This window comes from Balaenoptera acutorostrata, chromosome 14, assembly GCF_949987535.1.
Source record: "Balaenoptera acutorostrata chromosome 14, mBalAcu1.1, whole genome shotgun sequence".
NCBI lineage: Eukaryota > Metazoa > Chordata > Mammalia > Artiodactyla > Balaenopteridae > Balaenoptera > Balaenoptera acutorostrata.
Window position 1 is genome coordinate 66,063,205 of NC_080077.1, and position 25,361 is coordinate 66,088,565.

The 25,361-nt window shown below is 33.8% G+C and overlaps 1 protein-coding gene across 5 annotated transcripts in view; it reads left to right on the plus strand.

The window, feature by feature from the left end:
• The window catches only part of EPHA7 (EPH receptor A7), a 168,263-nt gene that overhangs the window by 52,741 nt on the left and 90,161 nt on the right, over positions 1 to 25,361 (plus strand). For all 5 annotated transcript variants that reach the window (XM_007195968.3, XM_007195969.3, XM_007195970.3 and 2 more), the window contains exons 4-5: positions 6,973 to 7,128; positions 7,948 to 8,283. In XM_007195968.3, the coding sequence (XP_007196030.1) occupies positions 6,973 to 7,128; positions 7,948 to 8,283 (492 nt within the window). The remainder of the gene's footprint in view (positions 1 to 6,972; positions 7,129 to 7,947; positions 8,284 to 25,361) is intronic.

Here is a 25,361-nt window from a genome sequence, read left to right on the forward strand (position 1 = left end):
TGTTTTTATCCTCCCTGCCCGCTGTTCATTCTCAACGTGAAAAATCATAACATGTCAATGACAGGAGGTCTGGTTTTCAGGCCGACTTTTGTAATTATTCCCACTGAGGAACTGTCAGTAGGATTAAAATACAGATCCTGGATCTGTCCATCCCAGATGAGGTCAGCACTTTGAGCAGTGGCAGTACTATTTCTGCAATCTGTGCTTTCCCCTTTGCATGTAGAAGCATAGACATTAATATGACACAAATATTTGAAAGCTCCTATGGAAACAGGCTAGCTTGGCCTAAATTCAGTCAGTTGTCCATCTGCAGTAAATAAAATAACAGCATTCATTAGAATCCGTAGCTATGTATGTGTGTAGATTCTACAATAATATTAAAGCCCAGAAAGTTTCAATTACAGAACAATCCACTTATAGTTCATAATTAATAAACTCTTTGCAGCTGTGTAACTGTGGCCGGAAACATCTGCAAAGCCTCATATTTTACACACAGACACATACACATAATTCCTTCAGAAAAAGTTTAATTGTGCTTAAAATCACAGGTCTGGAAATAGAGTAAGACCTGAGGAAGCTGCGTCTAGTTGTATTCAGTTAGCTCCTTGGAGGAGGAGTTGGGGGGGGAAAGGAAACCAGCCCTTGTCTGGCACAGGTGATGTAGGTAAAAAATAAGAATGTTTAAGGTCTATTCATATATTCACTGAAAACTAACTTTGTATATTATCTCCCCTACATATAACTTGGTATTGATAAGCATCTATTTAAGTTATAAAAGTACTCAGTAAAATGCTAGTCCTCAGATAAAAGATAAATTATTATTTATAAAACTCTAAAATTAGAAATGGGTAAAAAGAATATATTGATTATATATTTTCCTTTGTTTTGGAATTTATAGTTAATTTTTTACACCTAAATGTAGCTTTATAAAATTAAATGAATATAGAGCATATGTGTTAGAAAGGCAAACTAACATATTTTCGACAGATAAAATTTGGTATTTTTTCTTAATGTTGGCTAACTTAAATGTTCAGTTTGAAGTTGCATTATCAATGGATTTTATTATACATGACAACGTTACTGAGGTAAAATTCACATACCATACCATTCACCCATGACAGTTAACAATCTAGTGTTTTGTTAGTATAGTTATAGAGTTGTACAACCATCACTACCAATCAATTTTTGAACATTTTCATCACCCCAGAAAAAAACCCTGCACCCATTAACAGTCACTTGCTATTCCTCTCACTGCCCCAGCTCTTAGCAACCACTAATCTACTTTCTGTCTCTATAGATTTGCCTATTCTGGATATTTCATATAAACAGAAGTATATAGTATGTGATCTTTTGTGACTGGATTCTTTCACATGGCACAATGTTTTCAGAATGTATCAGAATTTAACTTCTTTTGATTGCTGAATAGTATTCCATCGTGTGTATTCATTTATTAGTTGATGGACATTTTGGTTGTTTCTACACTTTGGGCTATTATGAATAATTCTGTTATAAACATTTAATTATGTTCAAGTTTTTGTGTCAGTAAATATTTTCATTTCTCCTGGGTACATACCGAGGAGTGGAATTGTTGGGTAACATGATAACTATGTTTAAACTTTTGAGGACTTGCCAGTATTTTTCAAAAGGCTGCACCATTTTACATTCCCAGCAGCAGTGTATGAGAGTTCTAATTCCTCCATATTCTTACCAGACTTCTTTTATCTGTCTTTTTTAATAGTCTTCCTACTGGGTATAAATGGTTTATCATTGTAGTTTTGAGTTGCATTTCCCTGATGACTAATGATCTTGAGCATCGTTTTGTGTGTTTATTGGCCATTTGTATATGTTCCATATAGAAATATCTATTCAGATTCTTTGCCTATTTTTTGATTGGCTTATTAATGAATTTTAATTTTTTGATTATTTTAAAATTCTAACTTATTATAATTCTCAATAATATCTAATCTTATCTCCCTCATCAATTTTATGGTGGACATATCTTTTATCATGCGTTCTTTACAGACTTTGATAGTCCAAGAAAAGACCTAGAACCTCCAGGATGATGATTCTAAACACCTGGAAAGCTTTTAAAATATAGATATATCCGAACCTTAATAATGACTCAGTTATCTTTAATAGGGCCAAGACAGTAGTCTCTTTTCAAAGCATCCCTCATGTGCAGTCATGGGGGACAGCCCACTAAGATATGGAGTTTCAGTGCCTTAATGTTCAGGATGGGTCAGCTATGTCTGAAAGTAAAGATGGAGTTTAAGATTTCCAAAAAAATGTGCCCATTATGGTTGAGGGAATCTTTCTTGGCTGTAGAGAAATTCTAGAAGTATGTGGATTTTCTGGGATGACCAGTTTGTGGGAGAAGGTCCTTAGAAGTATAATCGGATCGGATATCCCCCAAGCTTACCCTTGTAGGTCATAAACCTAAAGCACCAGGGTAAGTCTGAGTATCTACACCCTTAATCAGAAAAAAAAGAGGTATTCCACTTCATCCAAATGCTTAGCCTAAAGAGTGGAAATTTGTCTGCGGCTTTTACAGTGGCCTTCAGGATTGTTCATTGAGAACACAGAGTTGTTACACCAGTACCCTGATTGTTCCACAGACTGCCTCATGCAAGTATATACTCAAAGGCCTGGCACCCTATTGCTTAAACACTTGAAATCCATTGAAGACAGCTATAGCATATGCTAATGTTAGGAGAGTTTGAGAATCAGGATACAAGGCTTTTGTATCAACTCTGTTATGTATTTAAATATCTTTGTGTTCAGAATTTTGTTGCTCTTAATTTACTTATAAATGGGAAACCCTGTTCCACTTTGTGTGTGTGTGTGTGTGTGTGTGTGTGTGTTTTAAGAATTTAAATCCCACATATTTATGAACCAATTTTGTTACATAAGACAATCTTCTTATGTAAAAATAGTTGAAATTAAATATAATATTACAGTTACTTCATTGCAGTAAACAATATAGCAGATCTTGGAATATAGTATATTTTGTAATATAATTTAGTAGGTATATTACAGTAGATAATCTTGTTACTGTCCAGTAAAAAGAAGTTTCATGTGCTTCCTAGATTTTCTTTTTCTTTGGTGCTTTTCCATTTAAACAACTGGCCAAGCGAAAACTTGCTCAGTGTATGAAATCTGACAAGATTATGGTTCTTAGCTCTAGGATAATGAACTTATGTTATTTTATTCATTAAGCCCCTGAGGGCTAGAATAAAACAGTCCAAAGAATCAGTCCCAGGCCTTTGTGGTAACACTGAAAAATACTGTTACTAAAATAATTGGTGAAATATTATTTTTACAAAAGTAAATATTGAAAACAAATTTTATACATATTCCCAGTCGTCATCAGTCCAGTGAAATATTACCTTAAAACAATGTTCAGTTTAAAAAACAGTCATCGAAAGGCAGGAGATTAAAATGGTATGTTTCTTATTGTAACTAATTTTACCATAGTGCCTACAGTATATTAATTAAAGTTTGCTTTGAGTTCAAATGCTGTTGAACAAATTGAGAAATAAAGCAAAGGAAGCAAAAAGTTTTAAAACTGCTATTGCACGATTCCTAGAAAGTTATTCTTATACACTTCATCATTATGTATAAAGGGAATTTATCTTTGATTGAGGTTTCAGAAGGCATTTACCATGAAAAACTTTTTTACTAGTACCTTTTTGGAAAACCAGCTGAATTTATAGAGAGGAGAAATTGCCCTTATTTCCATGTAGGCTTTTGGGAGCAGCTGGGGAGCTCATCTAAGTCTTCCTTAAGTGGTTAAGTCTCAGGTATATCACTTCACCCCGGTTTCTCTGGCTGAGTATTTTACTCAAACTATTTCATCTAGATATCTCATCTAAAATTTTAATTTTATGAGCATCTGTTCCTTCCTTCCTAAACTTTTTACTACGCAATTGCTCACTACCGTCCTGAGAGATACAGGTTATGTCTTCTCATGTCCTTGGCTTTGCTCTTCACACCATAGCTCCCAAGGTTTTGTACTTATTTTTAATAAATCTAAATTAATAGCTTCCTTAGATGTTAAGTGAAAACTCTCTTGTTACAACTTATTATTTTCAATATTAACTGAACTGAAACAGAATAGTACTTCAAAGAAAAAATGTTAAGACTTTTATGACCACATTTTTTCGAGATTGCTTCTCTCATTATCTATTTAATGATGGCCATACATGTACTCCATCATTTTGCGGGCATCTACAATGCCAAAATTCATGGTGAAATTGAGATCTATTTAATATCTCTTCTGTAAGGTGTACTAGGATATTATTTCAGCGTTTTCTAAGTTAAAGTAATAACTTTAAATTAGTCAAAGGGTATAATAAAAGGCAATAGGGGCCCATTGAAAATTCATTTTTGGGGTTGCTAAAGCTTCGAGACCCATTGAACAGATGCCAGACTTTGGCTCATTCAGCAGTCAAGGCTGGTGCAATAGCATATGGTTGAGTCTCAGCAGTCCTGTGTTCTAAATCCAGTTTTAACCTTGACAAACAGAATTATTTGAAGAACTCAGGTTAATTTTGCTTCAAGTCTGTTTTCCCATCTGCTAAAATGGTGACAGAATTTAATGAAATTTGAAAGTTGAACGATAAGGGCTTTAAATTTCTCTACATAAGGTACTGTATACATTCTACAAATCATGTAAGTGGAGCAAGAAATGGACCTACTTATTTGTGGGAAAAGTGGAAGTAAGCCTTTGGTTAGAAGCCTTTATTTGCAACAGGAGGGTGAGAATTGCAAGAGATTCCACTAGGCAGTTTGCTGCCTACTGTTCTGGAAGCCTTACCTAGTGGATGTTAAATCGTGTTGCCATTCCTCCCCCATTTCCTTGCTCCCCAACTCCTCTCCCTGTAAAAAGTGAGTAAATACACATAATATCATCAAAGGCTCTCAGCATACAACTCTTCTCTCTGTCTCTCTCTCTCTTTTTCTTTGTTAATTCTCTGGGCCTTAATGTTATCAAGCTGCAGGTTGTGAGTAAAGCATTGCCTTCTCTGTGTTACGGACGTTCTATCTGATCACTGAATTACAGATAATACATGGGGCAAGATACTGTGCATACTTAAAGAAAGGAATTTCCAGCCTGAGAAATCCATGCTAAATCCTTTATCCTACCAGTTAACCATTCTTTTATGCGGCAAGATTGTATCTTTAGAAACATTTTAAAGTGTTACTTTGTTTCATATTATTTCAAAATCGAGCTCGTTTTTCTCTCTGTGCCTTAGATTTGTAGTAATTGCTACAAGACACGTGAAGATGCATTAAGCTTCGTTGCCTAATATGTTTGTGAGTGCTTCCCTCTTGTATGAATTGAGGAAGCCAACTAAAGGCAGACTGGCTTCTGAGGGCAGCAGTGGATCATAATTTACAGAGATAATGGTAGTTCTGTTCACAAATCTATAACTTATCTATCACAATATGACCTATCTTTAAGTTTCTAAGTTATCTAAAATACCTGTCTTGTTCATATAAAACAGCCTTATATTCTTGAAGCTTAAAAGATAATTTGGAGTTCTCAATTGTACCAGATTATGTATTAAATATTCAGCATGTGAACAAAAGTACAGAATGACTTGACTTTTTTCTGGAGAATATACTATCCTAATAAGATAGGATTGTTTTTCCCACCCAAGAGTGAAAATGTGATTACACTCCTGAATAATGCTCAAGTTGAGAACATTAAACAAACTTAAATCTAATACATTAAAAGTTATAATTGAATTTATGTTAAATATTCACTTATTTTTCTTTATAGATATGATTTATTAATTTCTATTAAATTTGAAGGTCACTAAAACTTAAATAGATATTCATTTAATAATGATGGAGGGTAAATTGAATCTATTTAATATATTCAATGTATAGTACCATCAATTAATTTAAAAATTGTTGAGATAATGAAAATTGAACTTGCTAAATTTTAATTGAAGATAAATATGTAAAATGTCTGGAGATAGTAAATAGTTCCAGGTTACTTGATTTAATAACAAGTAGTCTCTAAGTGAGTTAGGGCAACTTCACTGGAAGGTGATAGAGATGTCTATTCATTGCTGAGAGCAGTTGCTGTGTTAGTGTGACTATCTTAACCTCTCCCAGCAGAGGAGAAACAGTTATCACCTGTTTGTAGTTGATGGCTTTCTCCTTATTTCTGGCAGAATAGGTTTCTTCTATTCATAGCATTTCATTATTTTTAGTAACAAGGAAGTTCGCTTAGTGGAAAGCAGCCTGCCTTGGAACTTAAGTTGGTTGAAATTATATCTTGAGGTTTTCTGAAAATTGCAGGGTGCGAGGGGGAATACATTTCTATCATTTTCAGATGACAGTTTTTACATCACTATTATTTCTAGTCAGGTAATAAAATTAGTTTAGTATTTTTCACTATGAACCAAATTCACACATAAAAGCTTAATTTATAGCTATACTATATTAAGAAAACATAACTTTGAAGTGTGTTAATGCGAATCAACAAGCAAGTTAATTATTACTGAAATCAAAGTTCCCCTGAATTAACTATCCTGAGATTTTATCTAAATAAATTATGCTTGTGTTTAGTTTTGGTCTCTAGACTTTGGACTGATGCCAACTACAGGTGCAAGTTTGCTGTATCATTTGGTTTTTATTCTTTTGTTTTAAAATACAGTATTATACAATTGGGTTATTGATATACACTAAACAGAATTTTACCATAAAGGGCATGTTTTTCCCTTCTTTTTTCATATAATTAGAGACTTATGGTTTATAATTAGTTCCCAGGAAACGTGACAACAGATATAAAAAGAATATGTTAGAAATTTCTTCTTGGAATCTAGGTTTCTATTGAGTCTGGTGATAGCAAATTTGGAAACCAAATTTCACATTTTATTCTTTGCTAAATATTACTAAAATTTAAAGAAGGTCTGTTTGTTCTCATGTTTCTATTTTCACTTTGTTCTGCATTCCCAGCCTGTGGCCGTGGGTTCTACAAATCCTCCTCTCAAGATCTTCAATGCTCTCGTTGTCCAACCCACAGTTTTTCTGATAAAGAAGGCTCCTCAAGGTGTGACTGTGAGGATGGGTATTACAGGGCTCCGTCTGACCCACCGTATGTGGCGTGCACAAGTAAGTTCATAATTGTAAACTAAGGACTTTCAAATCCCTTCCGTTTGTTTGTAGTATTGTGACATCATTGAGATAGGCATGAAATTTATGCGTGCATTCCACAAACCGATGAGGCTAAACAATAATATAAAAGAGATACATCTTACATCATCATCAGTGTCATTTTCATGTCTGCCAGATCAAAATGCATTTTAATCATATTTTACACATGTATGCAATAGGAATAATAAATAAAATGTAAAAGTTATTTGAGTCTTGCATGGCTGTGAAATGTGATTAAAAAGTAATGATTTCTGAATTAAAATTCCATCACTAAATAGGGCAGATCTTACATCTTGGTGCTTCAATTAATGAATGTTTGAGAGACTCAAATCCAAAGCCAATTCCAGACATTACTATAAATCATTCTTGAGCACATTAAGAATGAATGGATGTATTCTCTGTTATACGGTTAAAAGGCAAAGTATTTTTAAACAACTGCACAACTGTTTTTTTAGGTGCATTAACTGTTCTTTTTTAATAGCTTGGAAGAAAAATAGCTAAAGACCGTGGCAAAAGGACAGAGACAGTTGTTATCCTGTTTTCATTTTGACATATTAAATAGAAAATAAATAAAGCCTCTTGCCAAGTGAATTCAAGAAGGCTTTTATTCAGTTTCTCTAGGAAAGGTAATGAAATGTTTATGTGCAAGAGAGCATTTCAAGTAGTTTTCTGTATGGTAATTGAGCCACTAGCTTAATGCCCCACGTGGATCCTTCAGTTCATTTTTGTTTGTTTTTTGCCTATTTTTGTTTATTTGCTTATTTTTGGTTTCCAAAGGGCCTCCATCTGCCCCACAGAACCTCATTTTCAATATCAACCAAACCACAGTGAGCTTGGAATGGAGTCCACCTGCAGACAATGGGGGAAGAAACGATGTGACCTACAGAATACTGTGTAAGCGGTGCAGCTGGGAGCAGGGCGAGTGCGTTCCCTGTGGGAGTAGCATTGGCTACATGCCCCAGCAGACTGGATTAGAGGATAACTACGTCACTGTCATGGACCTGCTGGCCCACGCTAATTATACTTTTGAAGTTGAAGCTGTAAATGGAGTTTCTGACTTAAGTCGATCCCAGAGGCTCTTTGCGGCTGTCAGTGTCACCACAGGTCAAGCAGGTATGTTTTTGTGTTTGTCTTGACAAAGTGAAAATGTGACTACGTAAGTGAGGTCTCTTGCTTGAATATCTCGTTAACTTGGCTCTACAGAACTTGATTATTCCAGCTTGTTGATTATTCACACCTTTAGCTTTTCTTTGCTATTTCTTCTGTTGCCTGTTAAACCATTACTAGACTCATTAACATCTCCTCCAGAGATCTGGCAGGAGAAAGAAAAGGGGATAAACTGTAAACCAATTAAGACTGCTCTAAGAGGACCAACTCTATTAAGATCTAGGGGAGGAGAGGGAAAATATCGGACAAAATAAGATGTAGGATATTTCTTGCATTTTTTTACCTTTTTGTGTGCTACGTGCTCATGATTAAAATCTACAGGCTAATTAGGAATAATGAAGGAGTTGGCTTCAGTGTCTCACATGGTGTTAACCAGTTTTTTACCACATAAAATGTTATATTTGTAGTAGATGGCAAGTCTGCCTTAAAATTTGCATGAGGGAATTTTACATTCCTCACTAGATTTGTGATCATATTGATGTCTACAGTATTGGAATAAGTACTTGAGAGATCTCATGAGGCTTTCAAAATAAATGAATTAAGAAATATAATAATCATGATGACTGTGAACTGGTAGCTTAGCCTAAAAGCAGTTTTCGCTTATTTTCTTATTGGCATTTAAGATGCCCTGCTTGGTCATTCTTTGCTGTGGTAAGTAGGTTTTGGAAAATATAAATTGGGAAGGAAGCTTCAAAAATTGGAGACTTTCTAAACCTTTAGAAAAATATTATTCCTGGGGGAAGTTCCAGAAATTGAGGGCTTTTTCAAACTTTTGAAAATTCTTGCTGCTGAAGGATGACACTATGTAGTCAAAGTAGCCAAGTGCTATGTCATCGTCATTAATAAACTTGGACCTGCACTGGAGTACTGAGTTGTGTAAGCATCATAATAAGCTTATAACAAGGTCTTCTTGATCTTTGGCTGGCTGTCAACAGTCAATATTATCCCAAATTCCTGGACATAGACTAATCTATTCTTCATATCTATGCCAATTTTAATAAAATGTTACCTATTTAAATTATATCTGCACAGTGAAGCCTATGCATATAGTCTCATGCTTACCATTTTGAACAGATTAGTGGGTTCCTATTCTAAAGGTTTTATTTTGGTGTTTATTTCAAAGGCTATTGCAAATCAGATTTCTTACGTAAAAGCTGAAGTCTGGAGGTAAAACCACATAGAAACTTTTAGATCTTCAAAAATTGGGCAAAAGAAGCAACTCATTTAACTGATATTTGGATTGATTCATTTTATTTACCCTTACACCATCTGCCATTCTTTTATAATGCTGTTGTTAGTAGGTGTTTTTACTTGTTGTGCTTTATATTGAAATTTGTCATCGTAACGTTACAGTGAGTGGGTTTGAAACATTTTAGGTTCATGATTATGACACTAGAGCTATCTTTGGAACCATTAATAAAAACTCTTAGGTCTGCTGAGCTAGAATAACTGCTTTATTCTTGCTGATAATAAGTATAAGAAGGGATATTTTTATTTATTTTTTAATACAACCTAAAGATACTGAACTGATACCACAAATAGAGTTTGCCAGGTAGGCCACTTTGGGGATCTGTTTCCTTGATCTTTAAATGTCCATTGTTTAATTTTTCAGGTTAATAGTACACAGCCTAAATAGGTCATAGATATTCCATAAGTTCCTGAATCAACTATCTTATAGTAGTTACGTAAAATGGCTTTGTCCCTTGATTCTCTTCCGGTTAAGAGCAAACGAGGTTTGTTTGGTTTTGGGGGGGAGGTAATTTAAATGTACAAAAATTAGATTGCTATGATTACACAACTATGTAAATATACCAAAAATTATTGAATTGTGTGCTTAAAATGAGTAAGTTTTATGGTATGAAAATGATACCTCAGTAAAGCTATTAACATTTTTAAAAGAATAAATATAATAAAGTTAAAAAGCAAACTAGGTTTGTACTTTTATATTAAAATAATTAATTCACAATTGCCTGGTCCCAACTACATCTCAAATACTACAAACCCATGAATTTACACTCTTAGCTTTTTCTGCTTTCAAAAAGAAAAGCATTAATAAGGCAGCAAGCTGTGGTAATTTTTAAAGTTTTATTTTTTAACAGAGGAAATTTAGAATGTGTTAGTGACTATTGTTCAGTTAAATTTGTACCCATTCCCCCCACCCCATCATCAATATTTTTGCTTTTTCTAAGGGGGGAATGATTTGAAACTTTGTCCATGTTTACGACTATCCATGGAAACCTGCAGTGATCCTTAAAATTCTCATTCTGTGTTAATCAAACAGCATCACCTCCCACCTAGTTTATGCTGCAGTCACTTCAATAATGAATTTAAGGATCTCTGCTCAGTTGTCAGTTATCCCTCATCAGCAATCCACTGATGCCTAGTACAAAAAGAATCTGCATGTGTCTGGGCAAGAAGAGCGAGTAAGGATGGAAAATCATCAGGCAGTGTTTGAAAGGTAGTGTGTACTTTGTAGTTCCTTTTCTGTTAAGTTTGGAGTCTGGAGCTCAGGACCCCCCATACCAGTGTTTGTGGAAATGGAAATACATTGAAGACCCCCTCGTCCTTTCCTCAGGGTAGGAGTAGGGTTATTGGTGTTTAAGGACCTGTACCCCAACCCCTGTTGCCACTTATGAGGTATGTGCTGTTGGGTAGACCGCTAAAGTTCCACATGAGTAAGATGGAGATAAGATGGTATCTATCTTCCTGCATTATCCTGTTAAATGAGATATTGGAGAAAACTTAAAAACTCTTTTTTGTCATAAAAATGTTATTTGCCATGAGTAGCATAATGAATGCTGATTAATCCTCTTTTCATGTAACTCTTTATGAACCTGTCAAGGCAAAACACACTAAAATCTTTACCTATTGCCATGTGTCCAGAGTGGGGGGTATAATCGAGGTCCAGGATTGGCAATTATGTGTTATAACACTGCAGGAGGGAGCAATTAATTTTTTTTATCTAGTCACAAGTTATCTTAAGACTGAGGTTCTTATTTAAACCAATAATTAGCTTTAAGATGAGATGTTTATAGAGAAGCCTAATACGTGCTATTCATATTTAGATAGTTTTTGTATTTACCTATCAGGAACATATTACCTACACAAGCTGGCTGGAATGTATTCTTTTTGTTGTTGTTTTGTTAGGAATGATATTGACCTATTAAGGGGGAAGTCACACAGATCAAACTTAGGTACATTGGAGATATTAAATATATATATATATATATATATATATATATATATATATATATATATATATATATATATATATATGTAAGATGGAAAGCACATGCATTTGATTTATGGCATTATGATCTTCATTCTTCCTTACAGTGGAAGGCTCCAGATAATTACACAAGTGTTTTGAAGAGGTAACTATTTAAATGCTGCTTTTCAAAACATTAACCCATCCAACTGTACTGAGTAGTATATGTTAAGCACTGTGCAGGATGCTGAAGATAGGAAGGCAAAGAATGGTCCTATCCTTATGAGAAGCTGTTACTATAGCAGATATGTATTAATTTATACAACTAATGATAGGACACTTGAATATAATGTGATGCATGCTATAGAACAAAATTAGGAACAAAATACAGGACCCCAAAGAAGGAATGATTCATTCTATCTGTGGAAAAAGGGGGAGTCCTCACAGAAAAGATGCCAATCAATCTAAAACTTTAGAATGGATATGGTTTTGCCAGAAGGAGGACAAGTAAGTCATATTCTAGGCCCTCAGGCGGACCTGTCCCATGAAAACATAATCATTGCCACTACATTCCTTCCACAGATCAAGTGCATTAACACACCAAAATGGGCTGCAGAAAAGTTAGTAAAAACAGGTCACCCTAAAATTACTGTCTCTGTCTGTAATACCTTCATTCACTGTGGGATCATTTAGACAATTAGATAATTTTTAACCTTTTTAGAAAACATAATATAAAATTATAATATGTGGTCCTTCCCACAAACAGACTTAAGAGACTTAGTCATTATTCTTCAGGTCAGTAATCATGTTATGTTTTTGTCTTTACCATCTAACACAGTTCTTTCTCTGTTCCTAATGTCGTGTAATTAATTCCAGTAAGGAAACTAGTCACACACAAGAAAAGTTAAATGATTTTACGGGAGTGAAAACATTCAGACATGAATGGAAAAGGCATAGGATTTGATATTTGATGACATGATAACTTCATGTTAGACAAGTTATTTCACTTCTTTAACTTGAATTTTCTCCTGAAATGGGATCATGTTACTTGACTCCTCATATTGTAAAAAAAAAACTGAGCTTTTAGCTTAATACCTAAATACCTTAATACCTAATACCTTTATTTGTTAGAATACAAACAAAGTGTTTTTGTTTTTGTAAGTGTGTTATTGTACTACAACAATGATAATAATAAAAGTAATGATAAGGGTTACAAGTGATTGAACACAATACATTTTTGGTACTTTTTAAATGTACCAGGTACACGGCAAGTGTGTCAAGTTGAGTCACTTAATGTCTGTGGACTCCTGTAGTCCTCCTAAGTAACGGAGAGGTCTGGGACAGAAGACCTCTAAGAGCCCATCTTACGTCCATAATTTAATGGACAATCATAATACAGTACAAACTGTACATTGCACAGTGCAGGGTTGACTGCAAATTATTGATAGCTGAGTAATATGTGTACAGATACTATCATTTTTTTTTAATTTTTATTTATTTATTATTTATGGTTGTGTTGGGTCTTCATTTCTGTGCAAGGGCTTTCTCTAGTTGTGGCAAGCGGGGGCCACTCTTCATTGCGGTGCACGGGCCTCTCACTATCGCGGCCTCTCTTGTTGCAGAGCACAGGCTCCAGACGTGCAGGCTCAGTAATTGTGGCTCACGGGCCCAGCTGCTCCGTGGCATGTGGGATCTTCCCAGACCAGGGCTCGAACCCGTGTCCCCTGCATTAGTAGGCAGATTCTCAACCACTGCGCCACCAGGGAAGCCCGATACTATCATTTTTAATGGGATCCATGACTTACAATGCTGTAGAAAGCACTGGGAAGGAATTAAGAATGAAAACTGGAACCTCTTGAAAGAGGATATAATTTCCCAAATTGGGCTCCCTAGAAAGCAGACACTTTGATGCAGATTCCTTGCAGGAGTTGTGTTAGGGCATGTACTTGGGATCAGCACCATCTGAAGAGAAAGGAAAGGAACAGGACTGAGCAGAAGGGAAATTGAGCCATAATGCAGTCTCATTGGGATCCTCTGCCAACTCCATGGCAAGCTCTCCACCCATAAGGGACCTTCAGATTGTCCCAAGTGGAAGAGATAGTGGCAGGCTTTTATACCTCTTTGTCGTACAGACACTGGCTGCAGACTCCTCTGTCAGGCTCCTCTAGGAAGGTGTCATTTTTCAGACAAGGAAATTCTAAAGGGCGGCAGGGAACTGAGGGTTGCTTTTGCGCAGCTATCTCAGCAGCTAGCAAATATGTTCTTCATTCCTTCGCCAAGGGTAATGGGGACCGTCCATCATCACATCCATTACATAGAGTTAAATCATGCCAAAGGATACAAGGGGCAAAGTTCAGAGTGTGTTTAGAGAATAAGTGGTAGCAACTGGATGAATAAAGATTTGTGGGAAGAACTAATGGGAAAGTTTATTTTTAGGAAAGAAGACCTTTCTAATGGGGGGAGGAGATAGTGGGAACTGAATGTTTTTGAACAGAAAAGTTACGTAAATGACCCTGGTTTACATCTTAAACTTTTGTGTATCTTCCACAGAACATTTGATGTATTCCATATAGCAGTTTGTTTTTAAAAAAATTCTCCTGCTTAGCCTTGATTCCTCTGGAAAACAGATATATAGAAAACATTTTCTGAAAATATGAGAAAGTATCAGCAAAGTTGTCATTTTGAGGCAAAATTTCTTAATTTCTCTACAAAGATATCATATAGAATCTCTCTCAAAAAGAACTATTTTCTTTTTATCATCATCAGTTTTGTTATATATGGGTGAATGGTTTATATAGCACTTATATATATTATATCATTAAAATTTGAAGTAAATTTATAAAGTTGGTAAAACAAGTATTAATACCATTTACAGGTAAAAAGTTGAAGCTTAGACTTACCAGTGTCACGTGGTAAATTATAAAGTGGTGACCCAGATTATTGTAATCAAGTATACCCCTTACCTCAGAATTATTATGCTCTGTAATCTTATCATGGACTGCTAACTTAAAGAATTTAGCTCTACAATCCTTTACGTGGGAATTTGCAGATTGATTTAATGGTCTGGTCATAAATTACTCTTCAATGAAAAGGGGACCTCCTAAGAAGTTTTGTTTCCCGAGGATATGAATAACACATATAATCTCTGAGAGGGAGCATTGGTAACTATAGTGTTTGCCTCCTGGCTATGATTTTATTGCCCTTCTTTAAGAAACTTCAGAAACATCCCTTCATATCTTAATGGACTAATTTCCCGTATGTTTTCAAATCATATTTCAAATCATATTTCAAATCTTATTTCTCTGTCAAAATTAAGATTGGCTTCAGTATTCCCTTTACTTAGGTTTGTGATGTTTACATAATATTCCAAATGAAATATAATCATAGAGTTATATGATATAACATTATACATAAGCAAAATTCTACAAAAAAGAGACAATACCAAAAGTCATTTCCTGTATTTGTCTGAAATATCTTCACTCACATTTATTAATGTGACTCAACTGTGATGATTTTTCTCATAAGTTAACTCAGATCATCTCTTTTCGATGATTTTAAATAGTAGGCCATCAAATTATGTGTCCTTTAAGGAAAATCAATTAATTCCATTTAAGTTTATATATTTTGAGATTTCTTAATTTTTTAAGGGAATGTAATGTTAAGAAAATAATATTTTCTTGTTTGAGAGCATTTACTGAGTAATATTAAAAACAGCTATTGCCATAAGGTGAAACAAGATATAAATGCAAAAAAAACCCAACAATGACAAAAAATGTGTGGAAATAGTGTCAATGTTATTAAAACATGCATACATACATACACACACTTATGCAGTCTGCAGCAGAAAAATCAACTGAATGTGATTCCTTTAACAGTAAACCATTCAAAAATGCATTTCTGTTTCTAGTTATTTTGCAAATCTGATGTACCTGAATGGCATAGCAGAATTCAGTCATGCTAATTTATACCAGAGGGCATGACATTTTAGAAATTTATATGCTTTGCTTTGCAAGTAGGAGCTTTAGACTATGTTAGTGAAATTTAATCCTTCATAAAGTATTTTTGTGACACCACTAATTTAAAAATATACATGTAGATCCATTTACAGTTTTTCTTCAGTGATCAGTAATTAAAATATATATATAAAAGATTTTTTGGATACTATTTTAATAAAATTTTCATTATAGGAAATGCAACCATGTGGTATAAGTACTGATAACAAGTATTAGTGACTATTTGTTGACTATTTAGTATGTGCTGATCACTTTACGTGTAAAGACCCATATGCCTACACAGTATCTTCACATCCAAAATTCACACTGAAAATTTGGGAGAAAATTATGTCTTTTTGTGATCTGATCTTACAGTAAGTATCTCATGCATTTTCCTATAATATTTTTCACATATTATGTGTGAAATGTTTGTCTTCCCTGTTAGAATTCACAGTGTAAAGAAACAGTGGCATCTTTGGTCTTATTCTCTAGCCTCTGTAACATATTGGGCCCAGGGTACATGCTTAGTAAACCTGTTGAATTAAATTCATAAATTCATTGTTTTTTGTCATTTAAAGAGACTTTCTAAGATTATCAAGATTAATACATAAAGGATTAGTTAAATTCAAATGCATTACAATTTTATTTAAATTATGCAATGAATATATAAGATAATGATTTGAAGTATAAAAATTTTGTGATTTGTTCTTAAAGCTATAGATATACTTAAAATCTTAAACTGAGTTTTTATCCATAACTTGGTTTTTAAGTAGAGATTTAGAACAAAAGCTTACAATAATCTTATTATGAAATATTAAGATACAAGTCACATTTAATTTTGAAAACTTTTATAATTCTTCATATTTTGAAAACCTGCAGAAGGTCGAATTAAGTTTTTTCTTTTTGGACTACTATTTTAAGCACACGACACCAGCTTTTTATAGCTTATTTTAATAGTTTTTCCCTTTGTGTAGTTTTGTAACTGCTTAAGACTATAGCACATAGCTGTTCTATGATTTTTCTTGATTAAAATATATGTAAGGAAATGCCTGTAAACACCTGTGTTCTCACCCCACACCTTCATCTTCATCCCTCCTTCCTGTTCTCCAGTCTCAGTATGTTTGTAAGTTGTCATATCCACCCTTTTCTGATTTTATAAATATTTGTAGTGAACTATCTATGCTTATGTTGTCAGGGTGACAAGTTGATCTGCATACTATTGGATGGAAAGACTCTGTTAACGTTTGAAAGAAATCTAGTATGTTTTAAGAGTCTCTTGTGTTTTCATTTCAATATATCTTAATCTTTTCTTAAACTCTTTGATCTCAAAATTGCTGTTTTGTGGGTAATGATATTTAAGTGGGAAGAAAGAGTTGATTTGTGCAATAACTCAGTTATAATACTGCTGTGGGCTGAACTGTGTCTTTCCCCAAATTTTTATGTTGAAGCTTTAACCTCAGTGTGACTATATTTGAAGATAGGGACTAAAAGGAGGTAGTTAAGGTTAAATGAGGTCATAAGGTTGGGGCCCTGATCCTACAGGACTAGTGTCCTTACAGTAAAAGACACCAGAGAACTGGCTCTCTCTCCATGCACATGCAGTGAGGAGAGGTCAGTGAATACATAGCCAGAAGGTGGCCATCTACAAGCCAGAAAGAAAGGACTCATCAGAACCTGAACCCTACTGGACCTTGATCTGGGACTTCCAGCTTCCAGAACTATGAGCAAACTAATTTGTTTTTTTTAAAATACCAAACCTATGGTATCTTATTATAGAAGCCTGAGTAGAATAATACAAATACTCATCCCTGAGATAGTTTAGTTCCATCCTATTATTTTGAAGGAAAGTATTTATTTTCCATATGCATGAGGACAGCTAAGGCATGAACACGTTTTTGTGAATAGGTCAAGGAGTGGGAGTTGTAGGCATTTTATGCATTTCTGTGATTTTGCCCCATCAAAAAGTACTAAATTTATTTAGTGCAATGCATTACTAAGTGCCAGAAAGACCAATAGTAATATTTTGCTTTTGACATTAAAAACATTCTGTTTTTTAAACCAGAGCCAATTCATTATCTCATAAATTGTAGAAGGTGCTACATTGATGGTAGCAGAACATTCAATACAAAATAAGTTATGAGTTTTGTCCCTGAATATTCAAGCTTGAGCAAGTTTGTCATATTCTTGGCAATTTTAAACTAGCAATTTCTACATGATTAAGAAGTGACTGCAGTTTCAGGATTTTCTAGTGAAAAAAATTTTATAACTCTATGTTTTGGATATTTAAATTTGTAACTTGTTAAATTTAAGCTTCCTCTAAACAGACTCTTCAAAAAATATGACTTTCCGTTCCTGGAATAGTCCATAATGATGGAATTATGTAAAGTAATTCTTATTATATATGCATTGTCCTTAATAGGAGATCCTTCATTTTGCTACTGTCAGTTTGTAGAGATTATAGATAATTGAAAATATAGCCACTAGAATGTTCTTTATAAAGAAATAGCTACCTTACTTTTAAAGTCAAGGAGTTTGTTCAAGTGAGACATAGAAAATCTGTTTTAACTGAAATGTGACTAACCAGACCACCTGCTCTTTACTTTTAGGGAGAAAAAGATACAAAAAACAAGTTAACAGTAGGGACTGATGTAAAATATGCAAAATTTTTTCAGGTTACAGTCCTGGGTCAATATATATTGAATCCATTCTCTTTTTCTGGAGGTATTACACAATCATAAATAATAAAACAGCAAAATGTATGTAATATAGTAAGGTTACTCTGCTAAGAATACAAACTAACACGTTTGTGAAAGATTTTCAAATATGAATTGAATCAAGAAGTGATTTTTGGTTGATCCTTAGTTGACCAAAACTGGTTACCTGATTTACTTGGTGGTGTTCCACAACACAAAAAGGTTTTGATCTGTGAGTTGTTTGCTTAGTTCTTATAGAGCAAACTGTCATAACCATTGTCCCAAAGGAATAGCATTATGAAGACAGGCACAGTTTCAGAAAAACTTCATTTAAGAGGCAAAAAATCAATAAGCTGCATTTCAGAGAATGAAAAGTCAGTGGATGGTAATTTCATACATTATTCATGTACAGACAAGTATATATAATGTGAATTGGTAGTGGTGATGATGATGATGATATTGATGATAAACATTCAGTGAAACTAATATAATGTTGTATGTCAATTATACCTCAATTAAAAAAAAAAAACGGATTTGAAGTACATATTTAGGTTCCACCCAGTCCCAACTCCTACACTGTGCTACACCCAACTATACACATCATTTTAAGCCCTGGATGAGCTGAGGGACATAGCTTTGAGACAGGTAGGAGATAGTTTTTAAATTGACAAGCATTTAGTTGTTCTGTTTTCAGTACCAGTGTTAAGAGAGAGTAAATGTTGATTATTTTATTCCTTGCTTCACTGGTGATGAATTGAAGCAAATTTGATTCAGACAAGCAACCTGGTGGAATGATGCAGAACCATCCACAAAAACATCTGTACTAATCAACCAATGCAGTAAATTAGAGCTACAAGGAAAAGACATTGATCCAAGAGAATCATTAACAGTTTTAACCAACCGGTCTAAGTTATAGGGTAAAGGAGAGAACCCTATCAAGATCTTGCTTTTCACATCTGTCAATTACTACTGCAAAAGCCTGATTGCTACTTGTTTCAATTCAAACTGTTTCATGACTTTGGTTCCCTTTATGCTATTGTAAGCAAGAAACAAGGATTAAGAGGTAAAAACCCAGGAAAAATTATCCAAATTTCCTGCACTCCATTTACAAAGGAGTCAGTCACAAAGGGAGAGATAATTGCTGCAACTTAACAAAATAATCAGGGAGAAGGCAGAGTGGATGATATATGTTCTGTGACAAAGCACGGGGCAGAGATATGCCTGCAGTCCTGTGGTTGCTTGCCTTGTTTTAAGACACAAGGACTAGAGAAGATCCGTGAAAAACAATTAGCGTAACTTTAACGCACACAGTTCTTAATTATCCACAGCATGTTGACATCAGATAATTATTGTCCCAAATTTTAATAATATTTGATCGTAACCTCAGCATATAGAAAGATGCAGAACACTGAGCATAGCATTCATAATGGCCGTCATGTATTATATGATAACAAATGCAAGGATACTGGTTAAGCCGTATCCCTATTGTATAGTTTATTCAAATGTTGCTAATACTCTTAAACACAACACCCTTAGCTCCGGTTACATTAGGCTGTTACATGTGATCTGATGTATCTACAGACATGTATATGGACAGTTATAACTATATGTATGTTTTAACTTCATACATTTTATGAGCATATATACATTCCTAAACGAATGGATTTTAGGATGTTGGTGAAACTTAAAAGTTATAGGTTTGGGAATCATAATCATAGATGGCGAGTTAATGAATGGCCTTTTGGGGGAAAGAGGAGGTGGAGCTAGAATTTAAAAGTTTGAGAGAGAACTGGCAGAATATCCAAAGCACATGACGAAAATCAAAAAGGAGTACCCAGACCATTTGGATAGGAGGGCTGTCACAGTAACCAAAGAAGGAAAATTTCCTGAGTCAGTTGATCATGGAATCAAATGTCACAGGAGGTCAGTAGAATGGAGACAGAAGAAAGTCCACTGGATTTAACAGTTTCAAGCCATGAGACAATTTTGATAGACAACTTGGGGTAGAGAATGTCATGATCATATTTGTCATGGTTCAAAACAAAGCCCCACACTATGATATATGGGGCGTAAGTGCTCAGTGTTGGCTGAATTGAAATGTAATTACTTTTTATGCTTATTTCATACAACATTTATCAGACTGGTAAAGACTCTAAGGTAGATTATGAGTCTGAATTTTGTTTGAAAAAAAGACCGCCTTTGTTCTTTTCTAATACATTATCATAACCTTGTTTTCTCCTTGTTTTGACATCTCATCCTGTTTTCACACATCCCTGACATCACTAAGAACCCAGATTTAGCCTCACATAAATTTCATTGTTGAGAACTCATAATCTCAGAAATAGAGGTCATAAGAGAAAAGATGTTAATTCTGTTAAGATAAACTATGCATTTATCATTCTTAATATAAAATGTTGCTTAATTCTTAATTATTATACTAATATATATTTTCTTCATATAAAATAAAGTATATATAGGTATAGATATAGTTACATTTTATGTTATGCTTTTTGTTTTCTTAGTTCTTTTTCTCCGTAGTTTCTTTGCTTTCCTCAGACATTTTAAATTATGTTCAATATCATGTGTTCATCTATAAAAATGTAGGAGAACTACCTAAAAGTTTGGAAACTTTATTCTTGCTATTTCTCTGTATGATAATACTAAGCCTTCACCTTTTATTTTGAGTCACATTTCCTTTATCTTTAAAAATTACATAAACAACAAACAGAAAGCCATGATGCTATTTCACCAAACCTTGGGAGTTATTATGATTTGTAAGTCACTTCTCGTGCACCTGCTGCATTAAATACTGGTGTTATGTTTGAAAAGATACTAACTGACCTCCTTTAGACTGCTGTCTGACTACTTTGATGTTTCATTATTTTCTTCAATCCAGGGATGAAATGGATGAATGGATCTTAATTATAGTGTCCTGGTGACTCTTTTTTCAGACCATTTTTCTGGACAAGCATCAGCTAATCTGACAAATCATGAACAGTTTACTTTATAGTTTGGCTGGGATTAAGTTACTAACTGGAACCTGCAGGGAACATAAAGAACAGTGTCTCCTAATAAAATGCATTGGATGTTTACCATGCCTGTTTTCAATTTTAATCAGTAACCTTTAGGAATGGAGAACTATAAACAGTTCTCTGACAGATGTATTTTTATATGTTCACCTGTAGCACTTCAAACAAAAACAGGCCCTGTGTATCAAATTTACATATCTAAAATCTTATTGTGTCTTTGCCTATGAAAGCTACATAATTATTTGAGGGTTTTTAATAGTAAATCAATATTTACATTATTATTTAAAGATTTTCATACACCAAACATCTTTCAACTTTTATGCTGTTTTTTATTTTTTCTGAGACAGTGATTGGCTGTTTTTGTGAATTTCATATGCAGTCTACTAGATGACATGGTTTCCTTGTTCAGCATTGTTTGTTTTTGTAGACAAAACTATTATGCGTTTTCTTTATACAGGTCAGTAAAAGCAAGATGTGTTCATTAGTTAAACAAATGAGTAACATGTAAAACCATATTTTCCAATAACTATCATTTAACTGGACATTTTGCTTCATCTATCTTCTGTTAGGTGTGTAATAAACATACCTGAAAGAACTCAACATAGAAATTAGATGTAATATCCCTCTAGGTAACTGAAATTACCCTGATGTTGTTATAAAACAGTTTTTAAATTGTTCTTAGACTGTAAATAAATGTATTGACAGTAAAGAATTAACAACACATCCAGGAAGACTTTAAATAATGATGATGTAAAATATGTCTTATGCCATTCAGTTTATCTAATTTATAACTCTGTTTGATTACCCCAGCAAGCCTTTCATCTATAGAATTGCGCCCTGGGGACTAGTCAGCTTATTAATTCATCACTTGTTCTTTTATGGTTGCATCCCTATTACAGTATGAACATAGGATGATATTCTCTTCTGAAAGCTGCCAGCCAACTGGTTCCAGTCTAGCTGACCTTTTGTTTGTAACTATGATCCTAATAGTTTTTCTATTGGCTTCTGTTTCTAATAGGTTGCATTACAATCTACCTTTTTGTCTTATGGTATCATGATGAGGATAGGCCTGCAAGAGTGAATTCCACACCTGCAATTACAGAGTTTTATAAAGAGGAAAGACCTGCTTCAAGTTAACCTGTAGTCTTTTTTAAAATGCCTTTTGATTTATCTGTCACCTGATCCATCGGCAATGAATAATTTTCATGGAAGGTGCACTTTAATTACATTCCCATTTGACTTGCATTATCAAGCCCTATCTAGGTAATTAATCTCACCAAGTATCCAATTTCGGCCTTTATTGCTGGCAGGCAGGCCTCTTGAATTATGTGTGCTTGAATGGGTCTTGGGTCATTTTAACCAGGCAGACCCTGAAAGAGATCTGGGGCCTTCCAAATCCTGGAACCGTGACTCAGAAAGTTTTTTTTTTTCTTAGATATTGTGATTAAATTATATTTGACATCAAAAGTACACTTCCATCTTTAATGAGGCCTATAGATTACTGTAATCATGAAAGCCTTCACTTTTAGGTATAGCCAATCTGTGCGTAATTTTGTATGTGGGGAGCTGTGCTCAGTTGTTAACTGTAGCTAACATCTGTATCAATCTGCTGATATAAATTTGCCACAGTTCACCACCTACACTTAAGCATGTTCCTTTAGTTCAGGATTTAAGATTTATATGAATTTAGGTGAATATTTGACTTAAAAGACGGTTAGATCAAAATTAGAATCACAATTATCCTGCTTTGTATCTAGTCATATACTTTTCAAAAGTTCTCTTTGTTCTGAATTAACAAATAACTCACCTTTTATGTTTTCCCTATCTTTTGATGATTTTCATTAAGGAATTACTTATACCAATTAATGCCAAAGTTCAATGATCTTACCAAGTTAGCTTACACACATACGTACCCTAATTCTGAAGTATGTAACTTGCCTTTCTGTTATAGTGTCGTTTTAAATCTAGTGCAAAAATTTCAGTGTGCTTTGTGATTTTCCAATTTGGAAATTATGCTTATAGGGAATATAGTTTTTACTTCTCTACTCTGAAGACATTTCAAAAAACACTGGGAGCTTCTTGAAAATCAAATTAAAATATAGTGTAAATAGATCAGTGGCCTGTGAAAGTGATCTTAATATCTGTCAATTTTTTAAGCCTTAGATTGCCTGATTAGTAGAAGAGAAGGCTGTCCAATCTTTTGTAGACTAAATAGGCTATAATGTTTACACAGTAAGATATTTTGGAAAATATGGACTGGTGATACTGAAAAAAAAGGATGAGTACTTCTCCACCTTCTACTATTACCCTTGCATGGTTAATCGTGTACATCTCCGCCGCTTACCCTGACCCCTCTCACAAATTCATGCCATGTATCTCCACAAGGCCATAGGTTATGATTGAATTTATTAGTATTCCGCCATCAAACCAAATGCTACACAGAAAAAAGTCTAACTAGTTTTTTAAAAATCTCTTAATATGTAACTTTAATTTTTGACCCTTTGTTTTTTAGACAAATAGTTCAACACATTTTAATGGGATGCATATTAATTATGGATTCCAAAAGCATTTAACACAAGTTTGTAAGAATCACATAGTATTTTTTTATCCAAGTATTAGTTTCCCTTGTCATTTAGAAATGAGTCTTCTATTTTTTTCACAGTGGTTTAATTGCAAGAATATATAGAAATGTTTTACCATTCATAATATTTCTAGAATGGAGATGCAATAATTCAATTTAATCTATTTTGACTAGACATGTTCATAATTATTGCTTACAAGCTACAAGATAGCTTAACTCAGAATTTAATTTGGCCAGGGATATTTGCTACTGAATGGTTCACTATTGTGAATTCCTCAGTAAAGTGTGTGTGCACACACATCTGTATATATACACACATGCACATCCAGATATGTACATACCACGTTGTATGAATATGTATCAATTCATATTAGACATTTTGAAAGGAATTATTTCCTTTATGAATACACTATTAACATATATGCCCCTGATAATTAGATATATAGTATCTCTTAAATAGTTATATTTCCTCTTAAATGTTAATAGCCAAACAAGGAGCTTATGACTTTTCAACATCTGTCCCTACATTTAGCTTCTTTTTGACATTTCTGATTCATGACGGTTTGTATTTTTCAGTAATTGTTATTGTTCCCTGTAACATCATTTTGAATTGGAATATAACAAATACAATTAATGTTCACAGATAAAGGAATTGAGACTTAAATGAGAAAGGCTGCTTATATAGTATCATATAGTAAATCAGTAGAATCTAGTTTAGAATTTAGGAATGGTTTGTTAACTAGAAACATTCTATCAGAGTTATTTTGCTTTTCTTCCATATATTCTTTGATGTTGATCTTTTTCAGTGTATTGACTTGCCAAAAATATTTATTGCTTAGGCTGTTTACAGAGCCAATAAATATATCAAAAAAAATCAGTTTCTACATAATAGTGCATGGAGAGATAGATAGACTTAAAAGACACATTAGATAAGTTTGACTTAGAATGCTGGATTTGGAATCAGAGTGTTTGAATCCATGCTATATAAGTTGTTTTTTGACCTTGGGCAATTAATGCAATCTCTATATCTTACTAGATAAGTAGGTATTACATAAAGCAATACATGAAAAAGTTTTATAAAATAAAAACACTTTGCAGTTGTCATTTGGTGGTGTTGATATACTAGAATGGAAATTTGAACAGCTGTGCTATAAATTTGACTGTAGCAAAAGCACTGTCTTGGAAAAATTAGCAAAATAATACTGATTATAGCAAAAATTAATATTGACCTCATTCTCCCAATATGTAGTCTTCTCAATAACCAGTCCTACGAAAGTAAAGACATTTCTAAAAACCTATTTCTGGGCAAAACCATCATAATTCAGAGAATTCCAGGAATTAATATCAGGTGTGTTAGATATAATCGATTTCATAAAATGAACTTTGAATTCTTAAGACCCTATCTCACAATAAATTAAAAACCTATTTTTATTGCCAGTTTTCATATTATTTTACTTTTAGAAAATGATGCTCAGTATCAATGTTAAAATTTAATATTTTTTAGGATTTAATTTAACATAA